At 41.9% G+C, this 22,051-nt stretch overlaps 1 protein-coding gene across 2 annotated transcripts in view; it reads right to left on the bottom strand.

Moving 5' to 3' along the window:
• The window catches only part of rbms3 (RNA binding motif, single stranded interacting protein), a 156,325-nt gene that overhangs the window by 92,964 nt on the left and 41,310 nt on the right, over positions 1–22,051 (bottom strand). The window contains exon 1 of one of the 2 annotated variants that reach the window (XM_079470226.1): positions 17,190–18,056. The exons of the other annotated variant lie outside the window; for it this stretch is intronic. Within the exon in view, the coding sequence (XP_079326352.1) occupies positions 17,190–17,264 (75 nt within the window). The 5' untranslated portion in view covers positions 17,265–18,056. Of the gene's footprint in view, positions 1–17,189; positions 18,057–22,051 lie in introns of those variants that run through there. 2 annotated transcript variants of the gene reach the window in all.

The raw sequence follows: 22,051 nt of genomic DNA, 5'->3' as shown, positions 1-22,051 counted from the left end.
GTTCAGTCCTCTCCACAAAACTTTCTCACTGCACCTACTCATGTTTTTGACCTTCACAACAACTCCAAAGTGAATCAGACCACACACAGACCAAACAGGTAGCAGAGCACCGGTCCATACGCTTCATAACTTTCTCCCGGCAAATAATTTGGCTTTCATTTAGAGAAAAACACACTGCACCAAGCACACACCAGCTTGTTAACGTCAGGCCCACGCACCGTTAATGTCATGAGGAGTTACACAAACATTCACCCCGACAGTACTAACAACATCTTCCTCTCTCACGACATCGCAGCAAGCGAAGGTTCACGCTCAGTTTGCAATCAAACTTCTCCACCCACGCGGCATATGACGTCTGCACATGGGACGCACTCGCATCTGCGGCCGCGCTGTAATGACAGTAAAGGATTATTCACCGGAATTGTCCGACCTCTCAAGTATTCGCGATACATGAATAATCATCACCACCTCCTTATTATGTAGATCTATGCTAATTTATCTTAAATATATTCAATAAGTGCTCCGCCTCTTTCCTCGCAGAGGTCAAGATTTAACCACGTTTGCACGTATGGAAAATAAAAGTTAACGAACAGTTTGACTTGATCAGAATAAATACGTATTAATAAAAGGACATCTACAGTTCAAATTCCGAGTTAATTCGTACATCCCATTAGGATTTCTCTGTATTTAAATACCCCGCCTTGATATCTCCGGCCCCTGGGGCAAGTGGCGCACATTCAAATATGAGGAAACAATCAGAGCGTGCTCATTTGCATATGAACGGAAGACAGCAAATCCGCAGCAGTCCATTTTAATCCGACAATGACTTCCACTTTATTGTCACGAGAAACAGTCTGATAGCATTTTCTTCCCTCCTCTTGCAATCTTCCCACCGAAATTAACATCCGAATATGCCGCTCACCTTTCAGGCCAGGCTGCTCAGAGAGCCGCGCAGACGGCAACAGTCCGCCAACCCCTGTTGCCCCGGCAACAAAGAGGCGGACATCGTGAGGCCTTATCAATCAATTAGAAACGTCTCTGTTGAGCTAGCAGGTCGTGATTGCTTTTCAGTTTGTCAAATTCATTAAAGCCGTGCCAGAGCGGTATCGTGGTTCAAAAACACTTTTTCCAAACGTCTGGCACCTCAGTCGGCAGATTAATTTTTTTAAATGTAATTTTGCGGGCCGACTCTCAGCTCTGTCTTTATGCCAATTACGCTAGCGATATAATCAAGCTCCAATTTGGTTTATAAATCACATTAGAGTTAAAACGGAAACAGTTTTCTATTAAGAGAATGCAGGTAAGAGTCGAGGATCTCTCAGGCGTGCACGTAGAAACGAAACCAAAGCAGAGGAAGTCAATAGGCTCGACTCTTTTTGTCAAGAGTCACACACAATTCATTTAGCTTAAGAAGGCTTCCTGTGCCTTCATTAAAATTCCTTCATCTTTTGCAGGAGGGTTTCCAGAACTCCAGACAAGAGCCATTCAAGGCTCTCCCTCCGAAATATTTTCCCCCTCCAGGCTATTTGAGAAGCAGCTACTGTTAATTGCCATCACATGACAGCTGGGTGGGTGTAGGGGTCACGTCCAAGTTAGGGTAATTTGATGGAGAGCGGCTGAATTAAATCATTGCTTTATTCGGCACTGACATGGTGAATGTCAGGCTGGAAGGATTCATTCAACAAACTAAATATATCTAAATGTACAAATTCTCTGATTTATTGCGGTGAAACATTTTAGTTTGTTTCAATAACATTGTAAGAGATCACAGGATGACCGCATAAGCTTCAAAATAGTACAGTACCAAAATATAGCATGAAATTGCTTGCAATGGTATAACTGTCCTTCGGACACCAAAAAGAAGTATAAATAATATTACAATTCAAATATTATAGTACGTGAATATGAAACTTGAACTAACAACATTTTTATATAGTGGGGTTCAAATAAAGTATATACTTATATCACGCTCTTACACGCATACCGACATATTAGACCATTTTGCAATATTTCACAATATATCAGTATTGACAATAAGCGTGAAGCATTTATCAATATTTTGTTTTAATACAAATAAAAATAATGCAAACAATGTTGCCCTGGTTTAGATTTCGAGTATCTCTTCCTCGTCGCAAGAAAACAAGTGTTGTTTTTAACATGTTCAATATATATTGTGATAATACTGTTATTGTGTAAAAATATGAAACGGTTACGTAAACACTGGTGCATTTGCACTACCGGTCTCAGTTTTTTTTAATAAATTAAAATGCACAAGCCAGATATGATAATGCCTAACAAATTGAAAAGGGATGGCTCCTAATAGAACATAATATATTTATACATTTTCTTGTTCCATTTATAAGGAATATGGACCGTTATGAATGTGACGATTCTGAAAGCAGCGCTTGACTGACTATGGAACACCGTTCTCTAGCAATACAATAAATGCTTTCAATACCTCACATGGTTATTTAAACCACCATATTGTGACATCTGAGCTATCTGTATGGTGAAAAACGTTCATTTTTTTATTGTAAGGTTGACCTTTCTGTGGAATCGTCCATTTACGTTTTTGTGAATTGGCCTGAATTGATCACTGCTGTTCTCGGTCTCTCTTTATTGTCGCTCTACCAAAACACACACACACATACACAAACAGATGATAAAGAGTCTTACACACTGCATGTCCTTGTGCCTCCCGCCATATTGAGTCATCAGCTCTGCACTCCACTAGTCACACATCATCAAATGTTGTCACATCATGTTAGAAAAGAGCGAGCGCGTGCGTGTGGTCTCCAAATGTGATCTATACGGTGAGCCCTCCGCACAGCCTTGCCCTTCCGCTCTCATTTAAACGTAAATAAATAAATAAATGATAAAAGGAACCGATCCATGTTTCAATGTCACCCTCTTGTGCGTTACAGAAACCTCAGCTAAGCTCAATGCTGACCAAGAGATGGGGAGAGATAGCCCGTACGTGGACAGAGTATTATATTCCTTCAAACGGTCACTGAATACAAGATTGAACATTGACATTGAAGCGGCCATTAATCAATTTTCATACCTGGTCCTTCATCAGTTCACTAAACGCCGGAGCCTGAATTGATCGATAAAAGAGGAAGAGGGGAACACGGATGCTAGCTGGCATGATCACGATCAAGTCGTGCTGTGAGCTGGGAATGCTTTAAAAGCTGTATCAAATTACCATGAAAGGTTTTTTTTCTTTTCTTGCATTGAAGAGGATGAAGGACGCTTTAGGCTAGATGTTATGGGAGCATTTTCTCTGCTGTAACTTGATGCGCTAAGCATGTGTAACGTTCCCATCCATCGAGAGATGCTTTAAAACAGAGTTTAGTGTTTTTTTATCTGTTTTTATGTATAAAATGTGATATATTTGTTCTATTTCAGGACTAGAGCAGAGGGTTTTGTGTCCTCGCAAGACACCGTGGCTGTCAGATTCATTCTGTATTCATTGACTCGCCAGTGTTGTTTAATAAGAGACTAAAATTTTTTTTCATATACATATGAGACACTGCAAAACGGAATATGGCAAACACATTAAATCTACTATAATGGCTGACATCAGACGGCTGTCAAATCTAACACAGCAATGTCAAAATATATCAATACCAAAGACAGAAACTGTCCATAAACAAACAAAACATTCCTGACTCTGGCTGTAATGCACCCTGAAGGTAAAAGTACACAGATGTGTGTGTGTCATGTGCTATTCGACTGTGCAGTGTGATGTCATCACCACATATTGAGTTGCATGTTGGGTGTACGGATGATGTTCGACGGAGCTGATGGGAGATTCACAAGGGTGCTGCTATATCCGAACGCGCACTCAAGGACGTGGCGGTGGTCCAGACGTAGGACGTTAAAATGCTAAGATGATCTTTCAAACCGTGTGGAGTCTATGCATTAAACACATGTCTGGCAGTCGCATAAAATAATGCAAACAGGGTTGACAGCTTACAAAACATCTGTGGAATACAAATAAGCCATAACCTCACATTGCTTTTCTTGTCTAATATGCTGTCAGATCAGGATTGGCTTGAACAGGAAAAAGACCCCACAAAATATTTGATTCATTTATTTATTCATTCACTATTTACGTGTTTAATTAAAATGAACATTTTTGTTTCATTCTGTCAACTGTCTAGTGAAAACATTTCTTCCAAATGCAAATGTATTTCATTTGCATCCATTTGGAGAAAATTTAAAGGAAACAAACAACAATAGATAACAATAGATGTAATTTTTACTTTGCAGTATCACAACGCTTTGGATAAAAGCGTCTGCCAAATGAATAAATGTAAATGCAGTATCAAAGCTCTGCAAACAAGTTCATATTCAAGTTTAAAAAACACAATACGGTTTCCCATGTATTTTGGAATAAGTTCAAAATTTGTATATAGTTGCTGTCCTTGTATCTCCGATTTAGCTGCTTTTAGGAAATGAAGATTGCATACTGTGTTGCTAAAATTGACTTTATCGGTAAGATGTTTGCAAAACCCGGTGACAAAGGGTGACTTATAATAATGACAACATTGATACTGTATGTCAGTGAACAGTCTTTCACATTGCTGTGACTTTATGTCAGTCCTGAGGTTTGTTTCTGTTGAAATTCAATACACACTGGGCTGGAATACCCACAATACAGGCAGAAATACAAAACTGGATGCGTCTCTTAATTTTTCCGTGGCTTTACATGCATGCACGCATCACCCGTCACGTATCCAAAGGTTCATATGCTTTCAATATATTTCAACATCTAAACAAAATCTAATATGGGGTGGACGTTGTTTTTCTGTATTCAATTCCGTGTCGTTTGCCCACCCACTCAATGTAATTATCTCGAGATATTTGTGTTACCGGACACAATGTGATCATTCATACAAGTAATCAAGGTTGAGTCGCTGCGTAATGTCACCGTGGCTCGTCTACTTTAAACGCTTGATGGAAAAGTGTGGGAGTGAGGGAACAGAAAGAAAAAAAAATCCAATTATTCCAGCATAATAACAGTCGAGCAGTACATTCGCAGCCAATCGGCAGCACGCGCCAACCCGGCCCTCCCCGAGTCTGTCCTACTGTCTAAGTGCCAATTACGGAACAGGCGGCGGACATCCGCTTGAGCCGGGCCCCTTTCCGCAAGAGCCATTAGGAGCGGCACAGAGCATGATAGTGCTGTTTAGTCTAACGCTACGACATGAGACTTGGAGACACCGCTCCGATGCACCAGCTCACAGTAGACGAGCATGCGTGTGCCGATTGGGTTACCAAAGTAGATGGCACGCTGTTCCCTTGCAACATCATTAAAGCAAGGGTGGGGATTTTCCTAGGCTCTGCGTGTCTAGCACAATGCGGTCGTATCGCTGTCCTCTGCTGGAATGCAGCAGTGTTACCTGAGAAAAGCCTGCGCGCCACGGGAAGGCGGGGTGGGGAGAGGGATGGATGCATAAATGATTTGGAACGGTGACAAAGTGAAGCAAGGCAATAGCTCGCTGCATTATTCGGATATATTTGTATGTAAATGCTCTGGCAATGCGATTGTTAAATATTTGCTATGGCAATGAAGCACGGTTAAATCTAAATTTTAATTCCCAAGTGAAGGACCCAAAGGACGAGAGAGAGAGGGGTGGTCCAAAAAAGGCAGGCTCCTGTGAAGGACCTCTTGTTATTAATAATTGATTCTTTAAAAAGACTTTGTGGATTAATTGGTGGTAAGGGGTGATCCTGGCACAAGAACACACCTCTGGGAGTCTCTCTGCAGCTGGTTTCCAGTAACGCAGGCTCAACGTTTGGCTGAGAGCGGCGCTCCACTTCTCGAGACGCATTTGAAATCGAAACCTACCAAGAAGGAATCTGCAGTCTGCAGGGACCCCGCTCCAAAGCAACGGAAAATACGCACCTTTTCACATCACTCTCTTACTCTACCAGAGGCCACGACCGGCCCCTTTCATTTTAATAACAAAAATGTGACTGCGTTTAACTCTATAAACTCATTACGTCCTTGGAACACCAATGCTTTATGAGATAATGGTTCTCATTTTGTCCCATTACATTTTTGACTTGTACATAAAGCTGTAGTGCCCTCAAACCGTGCAGAACTGCCCGTGATGTGACCCTATCCACATAGGATTATTTCCAAAGTCGATGTTTGACACAAACCAGCGCCACAATGGAAACAGTGAGGTATTCGCAACAGACAACCACCACGGATTAAAAGAAACGCTCTCCTGACAAAGACCAGACTGGGCCAATTTGACCAGATAACATCTGTGGAGACCAGAGGAAGCTTTCTCTTTTATAAAAAACAGAGCTGCTGCCTGTGAGAACTCTCGACTTTGAAGATTCTCTGTCCTATTATGCTAAAACCAGCTTTGGAGATGTGATTTGCCTTTGGGTAACACAGGTTTCTTTTTATAATCAACAGCGGCTCTCTATCCTGCATTAGGATTTTTAATAAAATTCTGAAGGAAAAAAATATAACGTATATATGTTCGCAGAGCGGAGATTAAACTGAATCGAGATTTAAAAGCTGAGAGGAAACCAAAAAAAAGATTCCGACTCAGTGTTTGCCACAAGATCACAGAATACCAAGCCAGTATGACTGCAAATCAAGTCAAACGTCACATTGTAATGGCTTAAAAAGTTGAAAAATGGATGCGATCAATACAGCGCATACAGACATGTGGTGCTTATCTTTTTATCTTTGGCTCCCGTGTGCCTTTGTGCCGTGATAATCTGCAGATCTGGGTTTGCCCACCCTGCTGAATTATGCAAACCCAGCTCAGCTCAGGCATGAGGAGTTTAACTGGGCTGGCGGTGGGAGACGGGCAGCTTGTGGCCTCTCTCTTGAGGAAGAAAGACAGCTTATGTTTATCTCTCTCTCACATCTCATGTGTATCTATACGTATCCATTAGTTGACCGATACAACAAAAGGACCTCTACCATGTTCTTCGTGAAACTGAATACCAAATAACATTTGGAGAACACCATGTGACATTTCTCATACTTTTGAAATGGTACCACAATATGTTTGAAGAACCCTGTAGAATATAGCTTTCAAAACATGATATTTTCTTACCAGTTTAGATATCCAAGTACAATGGTATTATGAGCGTTCTCAAAGGGAAAGTTCACCCCATCCTTTTTTTTTTACGCTTGTGACATTTTAAACCTGTATGTGACTGTATATTTTGTCTGTGGAATACAAAATAAGATATTTTGAGAAATGTATCAGGGGACTTGTGTCCATACAATGGAAGTCAACGGAGGCCAGTGTTGTTCAGAAACCAACGCTCTTTAAAATGTCTTATTTTGTACTGTGCAGAAGTGAGAAACTCGGAAACAGACTTGGACTGACATGAGCTATGCCTTTAAACAGCAGCTAAGATACAGAACAAAGCACCTTGCTCTTTCAGTAAAATTATAAATAAAACAAACATCATGTTTTATTTCCCTACATTAACAGACGAGTTTGTCATAAACCTGCAACTCATGTCCGGTGGTTTTCAGTTTATCACCATGATTGAGCTGCAGTCACATCTGTGGATTTATCCGGCAGCCCATCAGCAGAGCTCTCTGCTTTGAGAGGGCTGTGTGTCAGAGAGGAGAGGACAGTAAGTGAGCAGACCGATTAGTGTGTGTGGGGCTAGAGACACGAGATGCTGGTCTTCGACAGTGATAGGCTCATTAGTAAGGCTAGGATGTACCGAATTTGAGTGTGTTCGTGTGTGTGTGTGTCGGTCGGTGAGTGTGTTTGCGTATGCGGTTGCAGTTTAATTAGGTTCGGACACTTAGAGTGACTGTGACCCAAGTCTCTCCCCGACCTCTTATTCTGACCCGCCTGCTGGCGCCCGCGAGTTCAATCCAACCCCACAAACACGCACTCGATCCTGCAGCCATGCAAACGTGCACACGGAAGCGAGGCCTTCCTTCTTGAATATGTGCTCTAATTGGCTCGTATGAGCTTCACTGTTTTCTTTAAACAAATGTTGGCTATTAAGCCGCGAGTGAGATATTAGTGCGAGTTGGTGCGCTGCGCTTCTACACACATTCTCTTATGGAATGTGTCTGCCGAGCCATTAGCAGGCTGTCCCTGACATTCCCCTATCATGTCCTCTCTCCTCTTACACCTATTTGTCAAACCGCCCACCATTTCTAGCAGAAATAACAACACCCCAATCAGCAAGGCGACTCGTGTGTGAGCATTTAAGCGCATTTTCTTTGAAGCCGAGGGCAGTTTGAAGGAGAGCGAAGCTGATGGAAGATAGATACAATGTAGCGGAATATAGATGCGGGGATGGAACGCGTCGGAAAAAGTTTAAAAGACGTTTTAAAGTTTAACATCCCCCCCAAAAGACCCCTCTGCTTTCTGGCTACCGCAGAGTGAGATAAAAGCGCTTATGCTCAACAAAAGCTATTTTTTCGTGCCTAGAACCACTTTAGCCAGCTAAATGCATCTCATCCCTCCGACCGGCTTGGGGAAATACAATCTGGGAGCAGAGGGAAGAGCCTGGGCCAGCATTTCAAACAAAGGCACGCTAGATCGAAAGGACGAAGAGGGCGAAACCCTGGAATAATCTGGGCAGCCTGATTTTAAGAGAATGTTATAAAAGGAATAGTTTGCCCAAAATGAAAATTCTGTTAGCATTCATTCACCCATACGTTGTTGCTAACCCTTACAAATTTTAGAAAACCAAACAGCACCATTGACTAACAGAGTAGTTTTCCTACTAGAGAAGTCAATAGTGGCCTAGAAATTTTACCTTTCCACATTTTTCACAATACCTTCTTTTGTGTTCGACTGAGCAAATAAATGTATACAGGTTTGGAATAACCCGAGGCTGAATAAATGAAAATTTTTGTGTGAACTGTTCCTTTAAGAGAATGCCATGCTAAGAGTGAGACCTGGCCGCAGCCGGGCAGGGTTGTGCACACAAAGGAACTTAATCATTCATAACGCTGGCGAAGGTAATAAAATATGCAGCACATGAATGCGGCAAGCGGCAAAGTGCCTGCCTAAACTTTTAAGGGCGACGGCAAAGCAGCTGCACATAACTACTGTGTGCATAAAGGATGATGTCAGATTGTTAGTAAAATCTGTGGGACGAATTCTGTCGTCTACTTCCTGTAGTGTGCATGTCTCTACACATTTGCCTTTCTGCCTGTCCTTTTGAAGGTAGTTTTTTGACACTTTACTAACAGAGAGAAGGCAGTAAATAATAGGTAGATGAGGGGGCTTTACATGAAATAAAAATCACAATTGAGAATTCTATTAAATCTCTTGTTTCTCCTAGGCAGCAATTCGATTTAATGGAGATCAAATGGATAATCGAGCTCGGGTCTCCAGACAGCACACGCATCTCCTTTGGAGTTGCAGAAGAGATCTCAACTCAATATTTCCTGCATTCAAAAATTGAGATTTCACAAACAAACATTTCTAATATCTTCAAAGACAATACTATCTATAGAACGCATTTCTAATTTGCCGCTATTATTATATTTTATAAACATCGATAACAATTGATTGCTAAAGCTATTAGAGCAATTTAAGAGCAACCTCCAAGCTATAAAATTGACATTCAAATGATGCATGCCAAACTTGCACTCACATTACTACCACCACACACCAGACCACACGCTACATCCACTAGGCCACGGCTCTGACCTTTCATTTCCTCCTTCTCTCAACAGTTCCGCCCAGCAGTTTGACGGAGCTTTAGAAGTTACAATCAGGGGTGCTGTTGTGTGAAAGATAGCTTGGCTAATAAGTCCAGGCTGGGCTTCTTCATCACCTCGCACCTCCAGCAGCCACGCACTCAAGTGAACTGAACCATCAAAAGGCACCTGCCTTCAAGGATGCTATGACTAACAAGCACAGCTGTTCACTGAATCTACAACCAACCAGCTAATGAAAAAAAAGAGGAAATGTTAGTCACATACAGTACAAACAAATAAACAAAAGGTAATGATCAATGAAAGCCCTGCTTAACCATTACAATTGAAATTTACAAGAATTGTCTTCCGTAAGTTCAATTATCATTTACACATGGTTACTCGGTCTAATTCACTTAAAGGCACAACGTGTACGATTTGTGCTTTACCCTTACAACAGTGTTATATATTTTGTCCACTTGTGTATTATTCCAAATATTTCCAACAAAGTTTTAACCAGATGACAAATACCATCATTCCATGATCCATCACAGCATCGTCAAGCTTAGTCTTTGTTTTAAATATGTAGCCTTTCACTCATTCAATTTAAATATATGGGAATGTCTTGGAAAATATAATGTAATAAACGGAATAATACATTTCCATATGTTGGAACCAAGTCCTTACCTTTTTTAATATATGAAAAGTGGGAATTAATATTTTAAGAATGTATTATTAAATAGTATGTTTTGAATATATTGAGAGTGACTATATGGGAAAATATAATCTTTGGTAAGGGCCAATATACTTTGCCTTTAAATAATTATTTCAAATAAAGTGTAGTTTAAACAAACTACATATCACTATGGCAAGATGAGAAATAACGTTTGCCTTATTTGCACTAAAATACTAAGCGTCTTCTTAAAAACTAGGTTGCAGGTAAAAAGCAGGTTTTTGTTGTGAAAAACACATAAAAAAATTAAAGGGGCTTTGACGGAGTTCGCCTAAACATCAAAGAAATCTCATGACCTCAGCTCTCAATTTTAGGATAACGGGAATATTGGAATAAGGGCACAACACGCATTTGAGTGTCATTACTAGCTCTGCATTTAGCCCTGAGCCTGGGGATATGTTTGGACAAGACTTTGAGTGTCTGCCGCACAAATTATCCTGATAAAAGCACATGGGGCGAGCAAATTAATTCAAGCGAAACCCAACAAAAGCACTGTTTACACAGGCTAATCCCAGGCAGCGCGCTAGCCGCCATGCCAACCCCAAGCAGCCTCCACAGGCGTGGGGAACTCTTTATTGAATCATCATCTGCTCCCTGGGCCCTTCAGAGACCCCAAAGTGTCTTTATCGGACTGGGAAAGCGAAGGCAGGAAAACGTGATATCGCATTGCATTTTTTACGGTCTTCAACCGCTTGAAAACGGAGCCAAAACATAAGGCCTTTCCCAAAGAGGTCTTTAATGTACCTTTTTGGGGTCTGTTTCTGAGCCAGACTGTGGAGAATTGGATACATCTAGCTGTGTCTTATTATGTACGCTAAAAAAGGTGTGCGTGTGGAGCCTCGGGTGCACTTTTTCTCGACGCAGAAACAGTGGGAGATAAGGCTGATGGGGGCGGGGTCGGTGGAATCCTTGAGGAGCATGTTCTCCAGGATTTATGACACCTAGACTCGCCTACACTGTCCTTGGCTTCGACCGGGTTGCTTTCAGGGGGAAACTGTCTCTAGATGAAAGCGCTTTGGGGAGGGGGAGGCGGTTTGGAGAGTGGAGATGATGATAGGAGCATCTGAAAGGCACTACGCTGTGAAGCGGCACACCACCAGCATCGCTTTTCTATTCCTCGAAATCGAGTGGTTAGCACTTCTGATGGTGTTTCACAGAAGCCGAGCTGCTCCGTGCGCAGGCTCTTATTCTCATACTTATCTCAAAAGCAGCTTTCCCAACCACTAATTATGATTCTAAGTGCATTAAACCACAAATTACACACATTCACTGACAATAGCCTTATACGTAATATTTGATATCTAGATTATTCACACATCATAAAAAACACCATCCCTTCCCAGAAGCCACTATAGATCTTTATTTGTCTCTAATAGGGCTCTCTAAATATCACTCAGGCTCTAACTAAAACCTTGCTCCATACTTATCTGGAAACGGAAAGCCCGGCAGCGACAGCTTCAGCAAGGAACAGGACAGACATCGACAGTAAAACGTTGATGAGTCCCAGCGTTGCTGCAGCCTCCGTGATTTTGGCTCATTCCTCCTCAACCATTTATCCCAGAACACAGGCTTTGTCAAGCACTTACGCCAGTGGCCTAAAAGCGAGCTGTGTGTAAAAAGAAATGGCAGGGCCCGTAAAAGGGGAGAATCCATCAGGCTGGGGTTGTTACAAAGTGGTCCTCTATTAAAAATGCAGCAGGGCCATTACCTCAGGACCAGAGCCTTTCTCTTCTGGCTCTATCTAGCCCACACCAACCAACTAGCCCTGATCAGATCGCCTCATTATAGTTTAGGACACATGCATATCCCTGATGGTCATGGAGAAATACTGGAAATGCTTGTCGCTTTCAACAGAGATGAAAATGACCACAAAAAGGGATTTGCAAAGATTTAGAGGAAAAATAATATATCAATGATCACAAAATACATTATTTTGAGTAATATAGTAATAGTTCATAAATTTACTTTACTATCTCAAACAGCGATGAGATTAAAATGAGGGTATATGTTGATATATGGTTGTTTAGAACAAATTCTTCAAAGATCAGTTTATCTTAATTGTGCTATTTAAAGCTCTTTGTTGTTACTAAGAGTCCACACTATCCATCTTAAAAGCTTTTGTACATGAACTAGGCTGAGTGACGAAAAAGTTTCTATTTAAACTTTCTCATATTTGTTTCATGTCGCTGGATGCACATAAAAGCATTTAGCTCTCTGATGCAAGAACTGAAAATCTAGAACACATTTCACCTTCAGAAGAGGCCAGAAAATACTGATGCACTACTACAAACAGCTCTTTTGTGTGCTTTGCATTAGATACGAAGATGAAAAGAATAATACAGAGCGATTCACCCCGAAACGAGGACAATCTTGGGCATCAATTTTTATCCACCTATCGGGGTATGTTTTCCAAGTATGTTCCTCTTTTCAGAGTGAACCCCACCCCTCTGAACAGATGGTTGGAAAGAATGCCCAGGACACAGTGGGAGAGAGAAGAAAAGGGAGGGAAGAGAGGAAGACAGAAGAGGAGCCGAACATTAATGCACTAAAAATATGAAATGCTTGTTGTATTTAAAGTAACGCCCTTTGCGCAAATATTAGACAGTTTGTTGACGGAGCTATTGCATACATACTTTTAAACAATAACTGTAGAAGTTATGACCTTCTTTAATCATCCTCAAATGGAGTAATTTTTTATAACATATCTTCTGTTATTTTGGTGTTTAACATATAGAAACTTTAAACACATATCAACACTGTCCTTCTGAAATCCAAATTCGCTGTTTTTCAGGAAATGGAAAAAACACCATGTTGTCAAATTGGTTAGATATTTGCAAAACCCTATGCCAAACACAAAGGGGGACTAATGATGATTTATGACAAAAAAGAAATACCAGGAAATATGGAATTACAGGGTTTCAGAAGGACAGCAGCGTTATCCTTCAGTGAACTTTGAACAAAATAGCTATACAGTAGCTATAAAGTAGATTCGCAAAATACTGAAGGAAAAGCCGATATGTGATAACTTGCCAAACTATGTGAAATGTGATATGTTATATATTATTTTTCAAGTTTGTAAAATAAATTTAAATTGCATTACATTATATTTATAAACTAAAAGATCTCGACGAAAAGCATCCCCAAGATCTCGACGAAAAGCATGACATGCTTTTCGTCGAGAAGACATCTGAAAAGCCATGTTTTTCTGTTGCAGTACATAATTTGTGACAATATAATCACAAACTATGGCAAAGTGCACAATTGGAACAGTTCTGTAATTTTAGATATACTGTGCGAGGCAGATAGATAGAAATACAGAAAGAGCAAAATAAAAAAATGTGTTGAAAATATGCAGCGGCATCTTTAAACTAAACACATTTCGGTTGATAAACACATTTGAATGCTAACAGAATAATTACTCACAGACGATCATAATTGATCACTCTACGCACTATGACATTCCCAGCTCGGTTCCATGCAGACACTTCCAGCGAGTATTTGACAATGCAGACTTTCCTGGCGGAAGGGCTCACATGTATAATTCACACACGCGTACAGTGTGTCTGCAATCTTGTAAGTTCACATTTCTGCATATCTCATTATGGCTCACCTCTAGAAAGACCTCTGTAGCAAAACATACACACAAAAAATGCATTAGAGCGCAAACGACCTCGCCAAATATTTGATTTTTAGAAACAGCCTTATAGCCTAAATCACGTAATGCTATTACAAGTAATGTTATTCTACTCTCAGAGGGAGAGCGTTGTACGGGTCAAGCGGTCAGTTTTCGAACAATATCTTATAAACTGCATATCCCCACATTTGTGAACAACATCAAACCAATTATTCACAAGATTAAAGATAATTCGGGCCTAAAATGTGAAACGGCTGAATATGTTTGTGGTTTTTAATCCATCCTTTCACCTGTTAAATGACAATGGATTTAAACACCACAAATCAAATAGCTGTTGGTACCTGAAAATTGCTCATCCATTAACAGGTTTAATTATTGAGATGAAGGTTGTTTGGAGGAGGAAAGATGAGAGCGTTTCAGCTTTGTGATACCAAATAAGTGCCACTAGAGGAATACGAAGCATCGGTCTGGTAATTATCCACAAGCGGAATAAATATCACAGTGTAATAATCCTAAATGACATTGAGAGCTGTGGAATATAATGAGCCACATATATGCACCGTTTCCCATAATGCAGCGGGATCAAGCTGCATGTCACCTCACTGCAGGGCAGTTAGCGAGCGCTCCTGCTGAGGGGAGAGGTTTAAACGGCCCACTGGATGTTATTTCTGCTGTACATAAAGCTGACCCCACCGAGTGAAACTGAACACCACACACACATACTCGCTCACATACCCAATCTCACAGCTCTCTTCCTCTGTCCCTTCTTTTAAACATCACACACACAGTAAAGCTTGGACTTGCTGTTGATTGAATGGAAGAACAGGCCCCACAGGCCTCTGTTGACACAATACCAGGGGGGAATTACCTCCTTTAAATTCTATTTTATATCCCACTGGTGTATGATTGCTGTCAGAGATACCTCAAGCCCACACACATATCTGTCCATGCTCAAACCGGTGATTACAAGGGGCAGGGTGCCATGGTAGCGTACAGATATCTGCATTAGGGAGTAATCCATTGATTTCGTCACAAGAACGCAGCTTTTGCTGCAGTGTGTTGTGATGTAGGCATCTACAGACCAATGAAAGAGGCAAGTCTAGTTCAGAAATCCACTTTGCTGTTTTCCCAATTGATTTTGAAACTGTCTGGGCTGTTTCCGCACCCCTAAAATGGACCTTATGCATTTCTATCTGCCAAACGCTCGATTAGAGCTCTGTCAAACGTGAAGCGGCCTAGTATTTCCCGTCTTGATTCAGTGTAAAACAGTGCAGGAAAAGAAAATACAGTGCGATCCGATCGCATGCAACACAGGCAAGAGAAACCAAAAATGTAACCTGCTACTTGCATTTTGCTCCGAGGCTTGATATTATTTGTACCTAATTTGATGTGCTGTGATACGTATGACCCACATTATAAAATAATGGATGAGTTTCGTTTCACATTTCACTTTTCTCTGAACCTGCTTGAACAAAAACACATCATTTACATGCAATTGATACAGGGTCTTCATATAATTGAACAAAACTGCTGAATCTCGACCTTAACAGCTTACTATGGCATCATAATTTCCCCTGCTTAACATTTGCCTTTGATTGAGCATGCAGCGTTATTATAGGAGAGAGAGAGAGAGAGGGGGGCAGAGAGAGAGAGAGAGAGAGAGGGGCAGAGAGAGAGAGAGAGAGAGAGAGAGAGAGGGGTAGAGAGAGAGAGAGAGAGGGGCAGAGAGAGAGAGAGAGAGAGGGGCAGAGAGAGAGAGAGAGAGAGAGAGAGAGAGAGGGGCAGAGAGAGAGAGAGAGAGAGAGAGAGAGAGAGAGAGAGAGAGAGAGAGAGAGAGAGGTGATTGTGTGTCAGCTGCCCCTCTTCCCCCCTCATGATTGATTTCCCCCAGAGGAATGCCTCCACTCAGAGAGCACGCTAGAATCAAGATTAATAACAGGCCATTTACAACCCCAATCACACACACATGCACAAATGCAATCGCGCTGACCCACCGTGTTCATATGCGCTTGCACGAGGTCCTCATTCTTCACAGCCAAGACCGACCTGAAATCTTCAACTCTGAGCCGGTGCCAAAAAAACCTCAATCTACTCTGATAATCTGCAGATCAATAATTATTCCCAGATTGGGTCATCTGACAATCTACACACACATCGCTCTGGCACTACCCATAATGCTTTGAGAAAGATCACCGAAGCTATGTTTGTTGAGGACTTTTGGTTACAACAAGACAGTATAAAAACATAATCTGCGAGACAGGCCCTCCCATCCCTCAGAGACATTGAAAAACTCATTAGACAGCGGAAGCGGGTGAGATCCAATTTGACTTGACCTTGAAGACGGGGAGGAGATTGCAAGCACTTGTATTGATGTATATGGTGCCTGTTGCTAACAGCAGGTCTGAACAGAAGAATGAAGGGCTTCAATCAAGTTTTTTGGAGTGTAACGTTGACCAAGTGTTAAGTAAAACGAGAAAAGGAGGGAAAGAGAGAGGTCATAAACACCTTCTTGATGGAGAGTGACTTGGCCACCGCTGTATATCTTGTGTCTTTTGGGAACGCTCGCATATTTGGCCAATGTTGTGCAAGCGACCCTTCCAAAACACTTCCAGTAAGAGAAATTCCCTCCCGTTCTCGGTGTTCTTCTATGCAAGTTGATCTTAAATATGTTACTCTTACTCAGTTTAATCTCACCCTTTGTTCCAAGCCATTTTTTGACCCGATCCAATCGCAATCCTCTCTCACTTTCATTGGCACGTGTAACACGAGTGCTGGCCTCTTATGGGGTGCACTGCATAAAAACATTCATGAATCACACGGGGAGGCCGAGATCACCAGCTCCCCGATAGCATCTCGGCACTATCGATCAATGCGTGGTAATCAATTCTCCACGTCCGGGTGGTGTAGGGGCTTAGAGAGATGGATGCAATTATTCAACTGCCTCCAGCCCCAGCTACACAGCTGAGGGAACCAAATCTCAGGATCATGAGTTTGTGTGTGGGTGTGTTCTTGCTAACCGTGCACTCTTACACCTTATGACCCATGTCAAGCACCATGTGGTTTAAGTGTCAAAGGGTGTGGATGTAAACCCCCCAAATGTACCAAAGAAAGAAAATCAACGGCAAACTGTTAACCCAACAATTGAGGTGCCTTACCTTAGTCTGAAGGTAGTGGGGGTAATAGTAAGTGTACTGGGGGTACATTGGTTGCTGTTCCAAACGTTTGCCCATGTAGATGGAATCTTTCTGGCTGTAGCTGGATACGGAGACTCGCGTGGGATCCGACAACTCCAAAAGCCTCTCCTCCTGGTTTCGAAGCTGGAGGCTAGATCAGCGTGAGAGACGGTGCCGAGAGAGAACGGAGAGAGAGAATGGAATGATAAGGATGCCAGCGAGCGTTCGTGTCTCTCCTCTCACGCTGTCTTCCGAAGAAGGGGAGTAAGAGGTAAAAGAGGGACAACGGAGGGACGAGGATGGGATAGCAGCGGAGGTGTGCACGAACAGAGCAGCAGCACAGGAGAAAGGAGGAGGGAGGTGAGGAAAAAGGAGGGGGCACTGTGGCGATCACTTCTCTGGAAAGCCGGCTTCTGGTCTCCAGCTCATGCCCTGACTCTCTTTCGCTTTACTCCCTCGCTCTTTGACAGTCGGCGCAGCGTCAGTTCCCAAAGGAGGTTGTCAGATATCCTAGTCGCACACTTTGTTCCCGTCTGGCTGATGCACAAAGCAGCAATGTAGACAGACGGTGGATTTGGATCTCTGCACACACAGCTGACGGGACTCGAGAAGCCTACAAGATACACAGGAAACGGCACCAACTCCAGACAGACTGCAGTATCCGAAAACTCCAGGCGCGAGCGTAGCGCACGCCGCTGTTGTTCTCTGTGATGTTCTTTTCTGGTTCTGCCTCCCTCGTCTGCCCGCTTTGTTGTGCGCGAGTGTGTGTGCGAGAGTGAATGTGAGTGTGTGTAGCTGTATGAGAGTGTGTGAGTGTGTGTGTGCGTGCTGCCGGCTGCTCCACACTGTGGGTAAGATTGAAGGGATCAGCTCGGGCAGCGCAGAGTTCCTCCTCCATAGCTGAGGTGGGCGGGACCGAGGCTGGATGCACCACTCCCAGGCAGGGGAGTGTCTAGAACAGCCTATCTCTGTTTGTTCTCTCTGCACGGCTTCACTAGTGCAGAAGAGTATGACTTACTCCCACACTCAGGGGGAGGGGACAGAGGCATCACAGCAAGGAGCCGAGGCCCCCTACTGGTCAACCAGAGACTCTCCCTCAACTGCTTTCTTTTAAAATCTTTGCACTTTTTTATATCCTAGCTCTTCTCTATTTTTTTCAGAGGGTGTATTTTTAACTTCACTTTCTTCGATAAATAAAAAATGACTGCCTGTGAGAGGTTTCTTTGCTCTTGTCTGACACACGCTGGTAGCTTTGCATTGGTTGATACACTGACATACTAACACACTGACATGTATAGTAGTACATAAGGGCAGGCATGGCCGTGAATTACATTCTTTCATACAGCGAAAGCAATAAGCTCATACATATTCAAAGTATCTGGAAATTGAAACCCTGTTCTGGTAAATAGGGCTGATAAAAAACAGATGCTTTGTCCCAAAAGCTCTGAGTCTTGTGGTAGTCAATTATTATTTGCTGCAGCAAAATTGTACTCATAAAAGGTAAATAAATTTTTTTTATCCCTTACCAATCCCGAAGCCTCTTTGTTTCAGCACAAACTTTGATCAGTGTTTTGACGTGTGTGTGTTTCACGAGATAGGGAGCGACGAAATACCACAAACAAAGAAAAGCTGATTTTAAACGTTTGCAGACTGACGGGGGCAATTATGAGAGCTTCGGCAATTTGTGCCTTAAGACTGCAGTAGAGGTAAAGGAACGGCGTTCAAATAAACGGTAATCTGGAAAGATAACATTTCATTAAGACAGGGTCTCAAAGAAGTCTGCAGTGCGGGGGGAAGCAAAGAGAGGTGTGTACGAGTCGAGCATTCTCATCATTATGATTGGAATGCAAAGACAGAGAGCGAGAGAGAGAGTGAAATGAGAGCTAGTGGATAGTATATGATAATACACAGAAAACAGGGCACATCCAGTCAATTTAAAGCAGTTAACAACATTGAGCACTAATTAAAGCGATTACAAAGAAATGTAGATCATTATTTCTATAATAAAGTTTTTTAGGTCCACTTATTATTTTTGTTCTGTCAAAAAACAATTCCTATTTTTATTAAAAGGACAATTCACCCACAAGTTTAGGCAACATTTACTCACCCTTACGTCATTCAAAACCTGTTCATGAATATTTCTTCTGTGGAAAGTAACAGATATTTTTAGGAAATGTCTCAGTGGTTTTGATTTCCTACTATGGACGTCAATAGGGCCCAATGCTGGTTGGTTACCAATGTTCTTCGATTGGCATAATAGGACTAGGTGTTAATCGTAGCCATAGATGGTTGGACCAATTACGCTTATGGCAATGGGTTCTACCAACATGGATAGCTAGCCCATGTCTGGTGGGGTCCTCTTTTGAGTTCTGAAAGGAAAGAAAGTCAAACAGGTTTGGATGAGCGTAAGTAAACGATAAATAAATTAATTTTTGTGCGAACTATCCCTTCATTATTTTCTAACATCATCTCTCTGAACAGCCGTCCCTTCAGTTAATTCACTCTGATCCAACAAACTTCAACATTCTAAATTATCGTTCACGCCGATGCAACAAAGGCCAAAAGAGATCCAAACTGATCCAGAAAACCCCCAAAAAACACGTGTGACACTGCCATGTATACAAGTCTTAAGGCTAAGTCTATTTACATCCATCACAGTATTCTGGTCCCTTCGTATGGCTCGAGTGCCTCCTTCAGACATTTATCCCAACACACGCAAACACAATATGCCTAATAATAGTACATTCATTGCCCTAATAAAAATGTCATCAAATATAAGATCTTTGTAAGGGTTTGTAAAATAGAAGTTTCATATGATATTTTATACAACTATGCTTAAGACATATTATACAAGTTATTATGTGTAAGTACCGCTACATGTTTCATTGTGAGGTAAACAAATGGAAATTAAGTGTCTTTTTATTTTCTTACTTTCTTGGCTAATGGTTTGGGGTTTTTCTGATGTTACTGCGCAGGGTTCGCGTGAGAAAACGCTCTCAAAACGGGACTGCTGCCATGACTCTGTAATTGTTCTTGCTACGGTCTTCAAAGAACCCAGCAAATGGAGCTGTACATGCTCCCTGCAACTCAGGGGTACCATTCGCAAACAGTCTGAAGAAAAGAAGAAAAAGTGCTCTCATTTGGACTGGAGCACAGCTGGGAAAACAGAGTGTATCGGCTGAATTCATTCATGGGCACAAAAAAAGAAATATTGGATAACTGTGTCCCTTGGATGGAAGGAAAATATTATATTGAAGATTCATTCAAAGACCAGTGCTGTATGTAAAAGGAGAAAAAGACTTCCACTATTTTCTTTAACATGTAACGTACTTAACACTTTAAGGTTATACTTTATTTGAAATTCACATGTACACAACTAAAAGAACAAGGAATTATTATCCGTGGTAACTGATGGGATGCCATTCAAGGCTTACAAACCCTTTTGAAGAAAAATCTGAAGTTTGGGGTTTCCTCTTAACTTTGGCCAGTATGCAAGCACCTTGTCATGCCCTAGGAACAGCCCAAAACATCTCGACAACCAGATAGAAATGCCCTGGCAACCACCTCCAGCATGACGTCAATTTTTGCATGTCCAGAGCCAACGCATCATCAAAAATGTAAAAATAGTTTTGTATATATCACCTGCTATTGTTTTCACAGCCACATTCGCCAGAGTACCCACCACCTGGGGGTTTATCCCACCTGGCTCCGGCCCAGCCAAACTGCTGTCTGCGCACTGCTAGCAAACACCTTTCTCGTCCAGTGACAGTCAAGCTTGATAAGTAAAAGCACAGGCTTACCTGAGATAAAAGCTGCAATACCATCAATCATGCAGCGAGGAAAGAGGGAGTGTGAGAGGGAAAGCATGCGAGAAACTAATGAGAAAAAGATTGGAAAGAAGTGCATCCGACATGCATTCATAATCAATTTGCCATCAGACCTCACAGACACAATTCATCACAACAATCTTTGGCCTCATTAATATTCATTTCTTATCTATGGCTCATTGTTTGCAAACAATGGAATGGAAAAATGACAGCATAAAGTTTTCAATCTGAGTATTTCAGAGAGCATTTGGGATTGGTAGTGCCAGGCACGTATTTGATTGCTTTCGAAAAAAGTCTTTCATCATTTAGTCCAACTTAAGTCATACCAAGCTGTGTGATTTTCTTTCTACTGCAGAACACAAAAGAAGATATTTTGAGGAATGTTTGTAACGAAACAACAGCGAAACCTAGTGACCCATTGGTCCAAAAATAGAAGTCAATGTCTCCAGGCATTGTTTGGTTTCCAGTATTCTTCAAAATGCATTTTGTGTCCTGCGGAAGAAAGTCATACAGGTTTGAAATAACAAGAGGGTGAGTAAATAATGACACCCATTTTTTGGGTGAACTTTCCCTTAAAGATGTGATTGCCAAGAGCTCACATGAGCTCAACGCACAAGCTGTATTGCCACAGGCCTGTCCTTAAAACCATTCTTTACATGGACAAATCTGAAACGAAGTACACGTTACACACAAAATATGTCAACTCACTCCCAAAGCAGTACTCAAACATGCTAGAAAGCATGTTTTAAAACACTAGTAAATTAGGTGGGCTTGAAAACACCCCCAACCAGTACCCTGAAAACGTCCCAGCGTGTTTTATCACTCGTGAGCGCCTTGTTAAGTCCCGGGGTAGTTGAGGTTCATTTCACACAGCTTTGTTCCCCGCGCTTAGACTCGAAGCCATAAAGTTTAATAGAGTTCCTCTAATCTCACACTGGGCGACCCACAGCACAGCGGCGCACTTATTAGATGTTCTGCCGGCAAAAAGCGGTCACAGATCCACACCAGACACATCTT

Source organism: Barbatula barbatula (assembly GCF_947034865.1).
Source record: "Barbatula barbatula genome assembly, chromosome: 12".
In the NCBI taxonomy this organism is placed as follows: Eukaryota; Metazoa; Chordata; class Actinopteri; order Cypriniformes; family Nemacheilidae; genus Barbatula; species Barbatula barbatula.
This window is presented reverse-complemented; position numbering and strand designations above follow the sequence as displayed.